Source organism: Struthio camelus, chromosome 2 (genome assembly GCF_040807025.1).
Source record: "Struthio camelus isolate bStrCam1 chromosome 2, bStrCam1.hap1, whole genome shotgun sequence".
Lineage (NCBI taxonomy): Eukaryota > Metazoa > Chordata > Aves > Struthioniformes > Struthionidae > Struthio > Struthio camelus.
In genome coordinates, this window is record NC_090943.1 from 102,871,044 (window position 1) to 102,885,494 (window position 14,451).

At 44.2% G+C, this 14,451-nt stretch overlaps 1 protein-coding gene across 16 annotated transcripts in view; it reads right to left on the reverse strand.

Annotated features, from left to right (window-relative positions):
• Positions 1-14,451, reverse strand: part of RREB1 (ras responsive element binding protein 1) — a 127,714-nt gene that overhangs the window by 34,268 nt on the left and 78,995 nt on the right. For 10 of the 16 annotated variants that reach the window (XM_068931909.1, XM_068931908.1, XM_068931914.1 and 7 more), the window contains 3 exons: positions 8,775-8,919; positions 7,468-7,607; positions 1,441-1,545 (listed from right to left, as the gene is read on the reverse strand). In XM_068931909.1, coding sequence (XP_068788010.1) covers positions 1,441-1,545; positions 7,468-7,607; positions 8,775-8,919 — 390 coding nt within the window. The remainder of the gene's footprint in view (positions 1-1,440; positions 1,546-7,467; positions 7,608-8,774; positions 8,920-14,451) is intronic. The other 6 variants (XM_068931921.1, XM_068931911.1, XM_068931919.1 and 3 more) reach the window with 1 other exon arrangement.

Genomic DNA, 14,451 nt, shown 5'->3' on the forward strand with positions numbered 1-14,451 from the left:
ACAAATAAAGGGAAAAGCGGAGATGGCCTGCAGACGCTTGCACGAATGAAGTAGTTCATTTTCTCATAATGACCTTTTTATTTAATAAAGCTCAAAGTTTAAAAAAACCTAAATGCCAAGAAACTCGTTGAACAGAATCACAGAGCAAGAGCTGAAGCTCAACGTAAATAACAATCAAGTGTTCAACAAGTAAGGCAAGCGTACCTGGAAAAAAACAAAAAAGTGACCTGTACGTCTTCTGTAGCTACAAAAAAAAATTCCAAGTTGCATAGCATCCAAAATTACAGCAATGGTTTGCACATACAAATTCAAATGGACTTTGTGGTATTTTGGGGGAGTTAAAAAAAAAAAAAAAAAGAAAAAAGAAAAGAAAGAAAGAAAAAAGCTCTTCCTGCCTTCTAGCATGTCTTTCTAATATGGAAGCCAAATACTCGTGTAGTTTTTAAAGTACTGGCAAGAGTTAAAGAACAGATATATTTCTACCATGTTTAAAAAAAAAAAAAAGTACCCACTCTTCACCAAGTAGGTTGTTTATCCTACGACCATTACTGATGACAACAGGGTTCACAAACAGGTGCAGCCCAATCTGGACTGAACACGCTTGCCCTTATCTACATTCACAGGTAAGCTGTGCTCAGCACGCAGACGTGACTGCTAACACAATACGCAGCAGCCACTACTTCTGAGAGAGTGTGCGTGTAAACAAATACTGGTCATCAGGATCGGAAAGGCAGTCTAATAACCCGCTCTGGGTCAGCCCTCTTTCTCCCTCCTCTATACCCTGTTACGAGAAGCTCTCCTCTAGAGCCAGCTTTGCATTTTACCCAATTTCTATTCCTGTAACCAAGCTAAGATGTTCGACATCGCGTGATTCACCACACAGTTTCACATGAGCGTCACTCCCTGTGTCCATTCACTATCTGATATTTTTACCCAGCTGCTCTGGATTCCCAGGCTCTCAGCACAATAAGCTCCCTGATGTGAGCTGACCACCTCTTGGTTGGAGATGGACTCGCTCTGCTCTTCAGATGTTTCCTGGCTGCCTTTTTTGAACAGAAACCCCAGAATGCACTTAAACTGCAGTTCTTGTCTGGTTTTGCAAGCCAGCATCAAGACAGATGCTCATCCCTCTAATTTTACTTCTCCATTTTATTTTATTTGCTCAGTAAAAAGATGCATTCACCAGTGTGGTTACATACCCTCTCCTTTGCCTTAACATTACGAGTTACTTTCTACCACAGCTTATTTTTCTCCTAGCATTTACCAGAGCTGGATTTCATTGCCACCAGCTGGCTTATCAAATTGCTCCTAGATTGAAAACGCTGCCAACAAAGATCAGGATTCGGTCCCTAGTTTCTATCAGCGAGACACCGAGCATGCAGCTTTCAGAGTAGAGCCCAACAGGAGAGTCAGCCAAACTGGCAAAGCCACACAACTCACCCTCTTGCGTCTCTGTCCTTGGCTACACCAAGTCTTCTAGCAGTTACTGTATTAGCACTTGGTAACTCTAGCAGTTCTTTTGTAACATATCCTTGCTGGGACAATCTAAAACAATAACCAAAAGGGGGAAGTATCAAGGTTTTTGCCAAAACCAAAGGTCAGGAGGTCCATGGACATATGAACGCTGGAGTGTTTTATACACATCTCCCGATATTTGACAGTTGTGTGGAATACGACAACCTCAGAATTATCCAGCTGCATTAAAGAACGCACGCTTCATGTTTTGAGGTGCTAACTAGGAATGAGACCTGCCTATGTGCACATCAACAGTTGCACTAGAAAAGTAGTATGAATTTCATAAAGCTGCATGAAGATTACTTGTCATTCATATTACTAGTTGCTTCCAGTAACAGAGTCAACTACTTGGAAAAAACTTCCTCTCCGCACCGTGAACCTTGAGTTTTGGCTCACAAGTAATACAAATTGCATACTACATTTGGTTTTCAAATGCACTCACTCTCTTAGTTTTGCAACGCCACTAACGTCCACCCATAACTTCCTACAAAATGCTGACCAGGGACAGAAAGCAATACGCTTCACAAAAATGAAGTCAGCAGGATTCTGCTGTGCTATATAAATGAGGAATCTGAGACACAAGGAGTGAAAGTGAATTCCTGAAGTTGCTCATCTAGGCTGTGGCAAAAACAAGAAAGAAACTTTGGGGGTTTTGGGGGTTGGGAGTTTTTTTGTTTGTTTGGTTGGTTGGTTTTTTGTTTTTTTTCTGTTTTGTTTTGTTTTTTTACACTGTGTATGATGTACTTTTGCTTTGTCACATTGCCTCTCTGTACATGCTTTAGTCTTAAATTACTCTTTTCTACTAGTGGTAATGATCAAAATCATCTCAGTACACTTCAAATTAACACTAATTTATTTCATTGGCCATTTTATCTCCCAGTTGCTGATGCAGAGAACTGTCATGAGGAACAGTAACTGGACAACAAACATAATATTCGAAGTAGCTGGAATTATTTTGACTCAAAAGCCACACTTCCTTTTGACTTAAATGAGGCTGCCCATGTGCATCGGCTAAAATGACTAAGACTGTGATGTAGGTCCAGATGTCTTGCAGCATCCCAGCACCTGACATCATGCAGCGAGGGATGGGCACGTGGTGGCAAAGTGGGGAGCCTGCTGACCAACCTGACTGAATCGCAAGCTGCACGTACAATCTTGCAAAACAATTTGCCCTCATTTAAATTGTCCGCTTCTCTTCTGAGTGAAGCCATCTAACACCAGGATACAACAGCAGCATTTCTCACGAGGGAGTGTTTTCAGAAACAAGAGTGGTTATCCTTGCAAACTGGAGGCAGAAGACAATAAGCGCAGACAGTCAGGGTGTCCTGACACTTTCCATTCTAGCACCCGAGTTTTTCTGTTGCTACGCGTCTACCAATTTAACTGCTCAAAACAACAGCTTTCCATGGTGGCGTTCAACCTCAAGCCAATTTGACTTCACAAGTTTCAGCAAAACGTGGGTAAGCTGTTTGGAAGAACGAGCTAGACTGTGAGTGGCTTTTGGTTTTCTTCGTTTTGAAATTCTACAGAAGCACGTTATCCTGGGGCAAGAGAACTGCTTTTGCTGTCCTTGTGAAAATCTGCCCAGGATTTGGCAAGTGACAAAGCTTAAGGTATTATATCACTGTTTGGACACGTTCAGTAAAAGCTGGAAAACTTCATCCACCTTGAATCCATTCATGACAGTAGGCAGCTACTGGCACCGGTTACTCAGTCGGCTCAGTGACCGAGGCAGTCTCTTTCACACCCTGCAGTATCTATTTTCTTCCTGTCTGCTAGGCTCCTATAAAAAATAGCTAGCAAAACCAAATCATGTCATTAAAAGCAATGTCCTGGGGAATGAAATGTGATCAAAAAGTCCCCTGAGCACTCACGAAGATACAGGCTTTTTACCTTGTTTGAAACTGTTCACGCTATCCTTGCTGAGGACTGATGTTGAAACATGTCTCTAAGAGAGGTGATAAATGCAACGTTATCAACACCTCTCTCCTCTCCTCAGCAAGATACACGAAATGTCTCCCTGTTGCTGTGAGGAAGGAAAAATTAAAAACCTTCAACTATTGGTACAGGGAGTACTGGAGAAAGCCTTCTGGAGGAGACAGAGAGAGAGAGAGAGAGAGAGAGAGAGAGGAAATATAAAAGGTATGCTTTGGTTACAGTGAAACCAAGGGAGGAATTTTACGGTGCGCATGCTTTTTTTTAAAAGCCACACATTTTCCTTTAAGCCTGTTCCATTGTACTTGCCAAAGGAAAGAAGAGAAACCTCACAGAGCGCCTCGGGAGGTTTCTCCTCAGGAAATCCTTGCGTCTCCTTTCCTAGGGCTGCTGGTGTTGCTCAGAGCTGTCTGTCAGGCAACCTTTACAAGCACATTACCATGTTTGACAGCAACCCGGAGCCACAAAACTTTCCAGAGAAGTTATCCCGCTCCGTGAGGTTTCTCATTTTCCCTACTGGCTGCGCAGCAGCGTTTCAGGGCTCTGCTAATTATATCAACCCTCGGATACCAGCACGCCAAAAGAGACGGTGTCCGGAGGTCCCCCCTGGCCGCGGGGAACCGGCTGTCTTCTTTCCACAGGCCAGGTAGGGAGGCGAAGGGGTTGGAGAGCCCCGCTGTGCCACCGGCCACGGCTAACGGGGGTGACCGGGGGGGGGGGGGACAACTCATGTCGCTAATTAGGGTGCTGGTCCCAAGGCTGCAGAGGGACAGAGAGACTGACCCGGGGCGGGCGGGGAGGTGGGTTAACGCCGCGAAGGATGCCTGAGGCCGTAGCCTATTGTTAGCCTGACAAAGGGCCCTATCATTGCTGGGGGGGGGGCAGGGCAGTTCTTACCCTAATTAAGAGACAAAGATGCACGATTTAGGATTTTACATAATCAAGAGATCCTCTCCCAAGCGGGGGAGCCCCTCTCGCACAATCGCTGGATTAAGTATTGTTTATTCTGCCCCAAGTAAACAATGAGGTGCTCCTGGCTCCGGCCTTTCCGTGAGAAAGCAGCGCTCAGGAGGACAATGCGGGATGCCCTTTCATCCCGACCCTGAACAGCTAACCCTGTGATTTGAGTTGCTGTTCATTTGACGGTATCTGGGAGGGCAAAGGCCCACCCTGGAAATTAGCTGCTCACGTACTGATCCTGGGGCCGCCAGACGGCGTTACCTTGTCTGCTTCTTCAAAGAGGGGGGGCCGGGACAGACGGCCGCTCCGCTCGCTCGGGGAGGGAGAGGCTCTCTTCACACAACAGCGCTACAACGGCAGGATTAAAGGACCAAAACGAAGTCAAGCAGAAGCGCCCGCATCCCCTGCCACTTTGCTGCTGCCGGGGGATGCAACGCTGCAGGGAGGGTGGCCACGCTGGCGAGGCATCGCACACCTGTGCATCGCACAGGCATTTTTATCCTAACAAATGGGGGAGCGCGAAGGAGGCAGGCGTTTGCCTTGCGGCGTGGCACGGCTAGGCTGACGGAGCATCGCTTATTTTTGGTCAGACAAAACGGGCTGCGTCGGGGTACCTAAAGCGGTAGCTGCAGACCAACTGCCAGAACCAAAGCATCTGGCTCTGGGATGCACGACATCTGATCCCTGCTGCGCAGGAGTCCTGATCAAGGGACTCTACTTTTATAAAAAAGACTGAGCATGTTCTGCTCCCTGCACTGTGGTCATAATATAGTTCCTATGTTTTTTTTTTTCTTTTTTTTTTTTTTCCAAACTGGGAAAGTTCTTCCATCTCATTTTTCTACAATAAGAAAACACTAGGATTTGATGAAAGCCTTCCATTCTCCAGTTTGCTCCGCCACCTCAAACACCCATACCTACACGCCTCCTGCTCTGATATTCTAGCAAAATTTTCTGTCACATCTTTCACTCAGAAAAACACTCTCAAGCCTCACCAAGAGGAGTCATTTCACTCCCATTAAAGTCACATTAACTCAAGGCTGAGAACGGCGTGCCACATTCAGCATACTTTGTTGAATCCTACAAACAGTCTTGCAGAACCCTAACAACCAGGAATTACAGGCCACAGCTGCCAACAGCTTCTACCTACCATCTCTTTTGCGATTAAAGAGTCACCTTAAAACGGTGCAGACTGCTCTGCTTACCGGAGGATTTTCTCCTAGGTTGGGCCAAGCAGACAGTGTCATTTGATTCGTCTAGACTAGGACAAAAGGTGTGTTTTAAACCAGACAGGCAGGGCAAGCTGAATATGAACATGTTAGCTGACCAAGGAGAGCCCTGTTCTCTCGTCAGTGGAGACAGGGCAAAACAGGGGGGCTTGACATGTCTTAAATTGCTAAAGCAAACATTTGATAAGACCCCCCTTACCATCGTCTAGACAAGCCCATAAAGACCAGCATCCCAGCACTACCCTTAACGCATGCCCACAGAGCCTGACAATCATGCCTTTGATTTAGGGACACTTTTCAGTCTTTTTTATTGCTCAACACAACTGTGGGTAGCAAAATCCATATCAGGAGAACATTATCCAAAAGCAAGTCTCCTAATATTAGAGAAAGAGTTGTGCCAAGGGGAAGAGGGTGCTTCTGCAGGCAATCTCTTTCTGCCTTGCAGCAGCAGAGTATAATGCTGCCAAGCGAGAAGGCTATCTGTTCTGGCATCTTTATCCATCGCTGAAAACACGAGAATCCACCTGTCCACTCAGCTTCACAGCATATAGCCTCAAAGAGATTATGTCTTCATAAAAGCTCAAAAACGAGGCTGACAACAGGCCAAGCAGAATATGGCAAGCACCAGTGTACTGTATGGGAAAATTTTCTCAGTCTCCCTTTCATGGGAGTTGCAGAGCTCTGTATGGGCTTTTTCAGTTTTGAAAACTTTTTCAGTTTTGCTCTATAATGAAAATACACTCCATTTACTTCAGAAACAGTAAATCCCATCTAATTAATTGCTATTTGCCAGACTAAGTTTAGGAAAAAGCTCTCCAACTCTTTTCCCCAATAATTACAGCACTTACAACTCTTCCCCCCACCAAGAATGGTTTTACATATAATTACTAATGTTCTCTAATAAAAAAAGTTTAACTCCAGCTCTGCTCCATCTCATTCTATTAAGAAAATATACGCAGGAACAGAATGTTGACACTGCAAAATGCTGAATTCTGAACCCTTCTGAAAAGATCATTAAATAGCTCAATCTCCTAAAATAAGCTTAAAAGACAGACAAGCTTGTGCATATGGATAAACTAATTTCTTAAATTGCAGCTCTTCTACCTGTTTAAACTAGACTTGGAGTATCTCATTTATATCCTCACGTATCTGGCTCTACTTTTTCCTGTGGTAAAAATCAGGAAACAAAGTAGTATCAGGAGTCCCAGAAGCAATTACTTGAACCAAAAGAGAAAACCCAAGTACCTTCCCAAACAATTAATAACTAATTTTTCCTTGTTAAGAGAAACCGGTTTAAGCCAAAATCCAAAACATTCCCTAACCTAAACAGACAGGAAAGCACAACACATTTTACTGCAAGGCTGGAACCAGAAACTCATCTATCTTCACTCACTCCCACAACAAACAACAAAATCTTCATATGCAGCCTTCTTCTTTTCCCCAGGCAGAAAATCGCACAGGTTGGTACCCAAACAGTTTTATCAAGTTTCTCTTCCTGTTTTAAGCATCTTAAAATTTTGTGATGCTGGTATTTTATAGTCTTAAGTAACAACTGTGATGTGCTTGGGGGACAAAGAAGGGGTACTCCCATTTGCTCCAAAGACATTCCCAGCTATTAGCTGGCAAGATTTCCTACATTTGCAAAAAGTACTAAAATTAAGCCTAAGAGCACCCTGGTGACACAAGATGAGGCAGAAAGATTTTAAAAACTGTTTAAAATCACCAAGGAGGTCATTTAACAGGTCTGAGCGGAGCCTCCTTCTCTCCCCGTCTCCAGCGGGCTCCCTCAGGCCATCTGGTGACCAGAAACGCTTTCAGGCCTATTTCTTACCTCAGCGAGTTATCTGGATGTGTCTCCATGTGGGACTCCAGTCCATACTTGCAAAAAAAGTCTTTGAAACACACTGGACAATGATAAACTTCCTCCTCAGCCTTCTTATCCCCTTCACCGGATTGAGAGACCTCAACAACCTTCAGAGAGAGGGAGGGAAAAAAAAAGCAGCTCAAAATCTCTCACTAAAGCGAATTTTAAGCAACAAACCAAATGTGCAACGCATTCAGAGTCCTCTTAAAACGAAGCAGCCCATACACTTTGCCACAGGCTACCAGAAATGACTTCATTTCAGCAAGCGAGTGAGGGTGAGCCATAGAGACTCTGTGTGCGTGAGAACATGCACGGCAGAGAAGGAGGCTCCAAAAGAGATAAAAGTGTTTGGCTAAGTCAGGGATACATCACTTCAGTTCTAATAAGAAACAGTGATATGGACAACTTACAAACCTGTGTATGTTTATATACCACTAGACTAGCACCCCTGCTGTTTCAGAAAGCCAGGCAGGCTGTCAGCCTAAATTATTTATGCCACTGAGTTACTGCCAACTACTAACTCAAGTGGTCCACAGAAAAGCAGGGAACTTCTGCATGTTTTCTATAGCCCTCTTTTGATTACATGAAGAAAAACAGGCACAGAAGCAAAGGATGCTGAGCTAAATTCAATTGCTACTACTTTGCCATTTAGAGATTGTAAGTGGAAAGGGCAGAGTTAAGTTTGGTAGCTGCCGTACATTTTGTATAAGTGGCTGAAATGCAACAAAATATTTCATAAACAAAACCCTAACAGAAACTTCTGCCCCTCAAATAAATATTTTCTGGTTATTTCTGCATCTCTGATAATGCAGGATTAGGCTACCCTATAGATTTTTTCTCCAGACCAAAAAAATGCCTGCCAAAACGCAAGTCGTTGATGCTTCTTAAGTAAACACTGGTTTTTGAAAGTTCAAATCACTATCTTGCAAGACTACTTTGAGTTAAACAGGGAAAAAAAAAAAACTAAAGGAAAAGCCGCAGTGCAAAACAAATAGTTCATTCTCTTCTCATCCAACACTAACTATCCAATATAAAACATAAGAGAAAATTAAAATTTAAGTAATAAAAATAAATAAATTGGAATTCGAAATTAGAAATTTGATTTCATCCTCAGAAAACACTGTTAGCTACACAGGGGAAAAAAGGTATCTTGAAATTTACAGGGCTGTAACAAAACCACATTTTCTGCATTTCTATGCTGTCTGCATAAATACAACAACTGAAAGTTTAGGAGGTAGGCAGGAAAGTCTTTCGCATCGTGCTCTGTAAAGAACCTTTTTTGCAGGTGTCCTTTCCTCTCTGTCTGTCTCAGCATCTTGACTAAGTTTCCGTTTAGACGATAATCGCCGGCGCTTCAGAGGAGATGGAGGAGTCGTACTCGCTGTGCTGTTCGGATCCTTCTCGTGAATCTTCATGTGTCTGAGCAGGAGGGGGAAGACGACAGTCTTTCAGCAAGCAAATCAGGGCTCGACAGTCCGCGTACATTTTAATCCCAATACCCGCTGCCTCCTGGCCCCATGTGCACCGCACATGTCCCCCGTCACGCCACAGTCTAGTGCGGCAGCCTAACACATAAGAAAAAAAAAAAATCAGCAGCTTAGCATCCGCTCCTCTCAATGCAAAAAAGTGTCTAGTCTTCAGTTTACTCTCCTCTTCCTATTTCAGATAGTACCCCAAATGAATCAGTATATGCCAAGCTGTCACAGTACCACTTCCTAAATACTTTTAGCCATTTCCTTCTTACCCTTAATGCAATACATTGGTGCACCCCAAAATCCAGTTTCAACTAAAACTTGGACATTTAAGGTCAAGATGCATCTGGTAACACTGCTAAGCTGCAGCAGGTATTACTTGCAAAACTCCATATTGCCAAAACATGTTTACAAACCCCCAAAACCAATGAAACAACTACTTCTAGTCAGGTAAAGAAATTGCAAAGGGGGAAAAAGGTTCTGTAGAGCACATGCATACTTCTTCAAAAAGTTTTTAGTTCTATAAACGCAAGATGTTGTGCTCCTAAACAGCAACAGATAGACTGAGACAAATCTAGCATGTTTCTTTTGCTCTTGGATGCAAAACGAGGGACGAACTGGCCCACGAAGCAATCTCCTGAATGTCTGTACACTCGATCCACTTGCCTCTCAGTTTTCTTTATCTACAGTCTGAGGAAGATGCTCCCCTCCAGTTCCATTCAATTAGATGAAGAGTACCATTCCTGTGCTGTACTTTCTGAGTACTCAAAGCTCAGGTGGTACTTTTTTAAAAAAAAAAACAAAAAAACAAAAAACCAGATGTAAGGCTTTTAGCCCTTTTTAGCCTTCAAATTTATAGCACTTGAGTGCTTTTGGAAAAAAAAAATCAAATCATTTAGGCTCCCACATCTCTTAAGTGCAATGGAAATTTTTGCTTTTAATAGTTAAAAATCGGAGCGCAAGGGACAGTTTGTCCACAGGACCGATTTCAAAGAAGCACGAGGGAAACAATGTTAATGGCATTTGGTCATGCTCCTTCAGAAGTCACACCACCTACTCAGCTCAGGACTGTGCCATTTAACTTGAATGCCCGCTATCATGTTCAAACATGAGAGAATGTTGTAATCTAGATGAGTCTCATATGTCCTTATAACTGCCCGAGTGTTATGACATAAAATCAATTTTAGTTTTGCATGCCAAGGACATGATGCTTCAAGATAACACACTGGACCAAACTGACCCACGGCCAGACTCCCCGGAAGCCAGTGGGTGGACACACTGGTTGTGTGTGTCTGTCACGTGGGGGGTTCAAGGAAGAGAGAGCACCTATGTGTGCGGATGTGCCCGGCAGGACAGACGGAAACACTGCTGAATTCATCTTGCCCTCTTTCCCCATCAAGCACGTGGCTGGGACCAGAAGGAAGCTTTAACCTTAGAGGATTTGGCTCTCTGCAGGCTATAAAGGACACAGGGAGAAGTCAGAGGGCTGACACAGCCACAGAAGTGCAGTGCAGTCCCCTTCCTTAGCCCTGTGGTAGCCCCACAACCCTATACACCAACGCCAACCGATTTATTTGCATGAATCTAAGCTATCTGGTCTCACAAAATCCACAGGCAAGGCGACACCTACGCATACTGTGGCTTGTCACCTTCCAGGCTCATTTTCATTTTCTTTATTCTTTTTTTGGTTAGGTTTTTAATATGGCACTGCTCTAACTTCTCACACAAGCTAAGCCAATCCCAGAGCCTTCTGTGGATGATAAATCAACAGTATTAAGAACAGTTGCCTGTATTCATGCGAGAATAATGAAAAAGAAACCAATCTATTTGTTCAAAGGACTTCTAGGCACAAGGGCTGAAGACGAACTTGAAAAGTGACTGGGAACAACAGTAAGCCAAAAATGTAGTATCCAGTTGCACAAGGTAAAATCTAGAAGGTGGGTTTTTTGAGGTTTTTGGTTTTGTTTTTGGTAAAAACTGCTTTCCAAGTTGTGATGAGCTCTTGAAAGTGACATACAGGCTTGTGCATGTGCCTGTCTGTCTTCTCCATCCCAGACAGAGACAGATACACAAGGACTGCATGCTTAACCTTCTGGCAGCTTGGCTGATGCATAGCTAACATTGTTTGGCCAGTTACTCTTCAGAGAGCTAGAGAGCAAAAGTAGTCAAGCTAAATCACATTCACCCAGAAAACAAACAAACAACAACAAAAACCCCTTCCATGCAGTAAGCGTGGGACATTTTGTTTCTGTGTTCTTTTAAAGATTCCTTTCTGTCACTAACAAGCACACAAAATTCCTGTTCAGCAGCTACCCATGCAAAACAGCTTCCTTAGGGCTAGGTTCTCTCTTCCTGCTGTTTTGCCATCTGCTTAACTCCGCTTGTTTCAGTGGAGCTGCTCCTCCTTGAGAGGACTGCGATGGCACATCCACGGTGTACAAGCAGGAGAAACTGTTGAGATGTCCAAGCTCCTGTCAGCCCAACCTGGCACCTCTGCGTGGCATGACATAACGCATGCAAACATCCTGGCTCCTGCAAGTCCCAAAAGCAGTCTGTCCAGCCATGATTGCAATATACTACATGCTAAGGAGGCAGGATTTGTTACTGCGGGTACAGCACAATAGTGCCGGGCTGTGCTACATCTGGTGGCAGTCACCAGCTCTCGCTCCTGCGCTCCCATGCACGCTTCTGCCATGCCCTGCGCTGGAGCACAACCCGCGCCCACAGCAAGGAATGTGGGAATCCCTTCATGTTTCAGCTTTGCATATTTGAAAGGAAGCGGCCTGAGCTATGGAGCTATAAACAGGAAGACACCCTGTCTGCACCTCTGACTTTTACTGTGTAGGTCAAATATCACAGACACTGTGATAGCTCTCTGCATGCAATCATTGAGGGGGGGAAGAAAAACACCCAACCCCGAAACCAAAGCAGCAGGTTCCAGAGTTCTCAAGGGGAGTCGCAGCCTGTCCACATTACAGCGAGCAGGTTTATTCCTTTGACAGGTTAAGCGAGTTTCACTACATCAAGTCAAGGGTGGAGGGGAAAGAGATTACTAGAGCTACAACCCAAGATAAGCGGGAAGATAAAGGAGAACAGTACAAAGGATAGACACAATCTTCATCTCTCTCTTTTACTTTGCAACAGGGATGTCATTCCGCCTGGAGAAAACATTTATCACCTAGCTTGGCTTGAACTGCAGCAGATGCCAAGTCACATCCACATCCACTACTTTTTCTTTTAAACGCTCCCTTCACCAGGGCTCCTTTTATTTAAAAAGTTTCCTAACTATAATTAAAGGGGGGGGGGGGCAGAGAGTATTTCTGCTGCCTTATCCTCCTTTAGAAGAGTTTGCCTTGATTAGATCTTACATTTAGCACTAAAAGTGTTCAACCTCACTACTCAGCCTGCCAAGATATGAAGAGAACAGGAACAAAGCTGTGCTTAAAAGTTGTTTTCCCATTGTGACTACAACAACATATTTTGGCCTGACAACACTGGCATACTTTGAATACGAAAGCCAGGATCATAAGTTGGCCTGGCTTTCAGCATCTGCAGTGATAAAGAAAACTGATACGAGACTCTCCAATTCTAAAAAGTAAAGATAAACTCTCAACATTTTAAATGTGGGAGCAAAAAAAAGAAGAGCCAAATAAGAGAGATGTACAGGAAAGCTGATGTTCAGCCACAGATCCAGGCTACAATAACATGTGCCAAGCAGCTCTTAAGCGACAACTACTTCAGCTCAGAAGAGAGCCAGAGCCATGGCTGATGGAACACTGCTTTCTTCTAAATTAAATCAATGAATTGTGGCTCTGAGCCATCCTACAGAGCAACACAAAGAACAGCAAAGGAACGAGGGAATGCATAAAGTCATTCTGAAATCTGTACCTCGTATGGTGGCTGTCAGCCTCCCCAGCATGCATGCAGGTACACATAGACTTGGACAGTACTGAAGGTGGAACACTAAAATGCAACTTTTAGGATTAACAGGGTGAAATGAAGGAGATAAAAATTTAAGCTGAATACCAGGGACAACTCCTTAGCCCTTAAGGGCTAGACGGTCTTGATTAATTGCTCAGAGAAGTGGTGGAACTCTAAAGATGAGACCAGACACTGTGCCAGAAGAGGAATTTGTAAAGAATAATCCTGAAATGGAAAGAGGAAATTAAGTCTTTTCCAAACAAGGTCTGTTCCACCTCTAAACTGAACCCTTGTGTTTAAGAATTGCTATGCAAAAAATGTAGATAACTTGCTACACACTATGCTTTTTGCAGCACAGCTGTATGTGAAAAAGCTTCTCCTCATAATCTCTTCCCACCCCCACACAAAAAGAATTTCACAGGTGAGCCAAGATGATCCAACTGTTCTATGACTGTGTGCCAATCAGCCCTCTAACAAAATCTCATTTTTCAACTGCTTAACTGGTTTATTCCATCCTCTTTATGAGAATCATCTTCCTCTTCTGCCACAACTCTCCTCTTCCCTCAAATGGTCATGTGGACAGAGTGACTAAGATGACACTGCACAAGAATTCCCCCAGCTTCTCTCCCTTTTTTTTTTTTTTTTTTGAAGTCTTCAGCTCAACACTCGCACAGAGTACTATTTCATAAGGGTGAATATTCTGCCAGAGCAGTTACAAGTGAAGAACACTTCACTACTTTTCATTGAAGAGGAGACTTTTGTAAAATAAACAAATACAGAACTCAAATGCCTTACTCCTTTTTCTCCTTTGGATCCGGTCGTGCATCAGCGCCTAAGGAGGGGTGACTCATTTGGGGGGGGGGGGGGAACAAAACAAAAAGCATGTGCCCTCTAGGTGGCTTCTGCTGGTCACATCCCAGTCTGAACCGCATCTCCAGAAAGACTGCAGTCTTTTCTTAATGCAGAGGGGATTTGCATGTCCATCATATAACTTTCTGGAGGTCTTGAAGCAGGGCAGCCTACAGCATCATTGCCAAAGCCAGAACATGGGAAGATTTTGACTGGCTGGCTCAAGGCTAGACCTAGGAGTCAAACGCATCCTGAGAGAGGCAACTGCAAAACACAGCTGCTCCCAGCTCTTGGGTCCCACTGAATTATGAGCAAAAGTAAGAGGCTCTGCTTTGCATGCAGATCAGCTGATCAGTACCATTTTGTCTCTTGGAGAAGAAGCATCCCGCAGCATGCATGGGAATCGCTCACCTCTAACTCCAGGAGGAAAACCCCCCGGCAGCCCGGGCTGCCACGGCTGCTGACTTGCTCCCCATCCCTAAGAGAGACGAGGGCTGCCTGGCTCGGCAGCCATGGCAAAAGCAGCGTAAGGAACAAAAGGGCTCTATCTCAGCCTCTGAGCGGTGTCCAGGGTTCAAGTCTCTCCCTTCTAACTTCAGCGGCACAAGCACTGCTGGCTTTCAGTCAAGGCAGGTTTATGCCAGGTAGGTGTGATTAGAAGGAGTAGCATGTCCAGAGGGGGAGCAGCAAGCAATTTCACTGAGGCCCA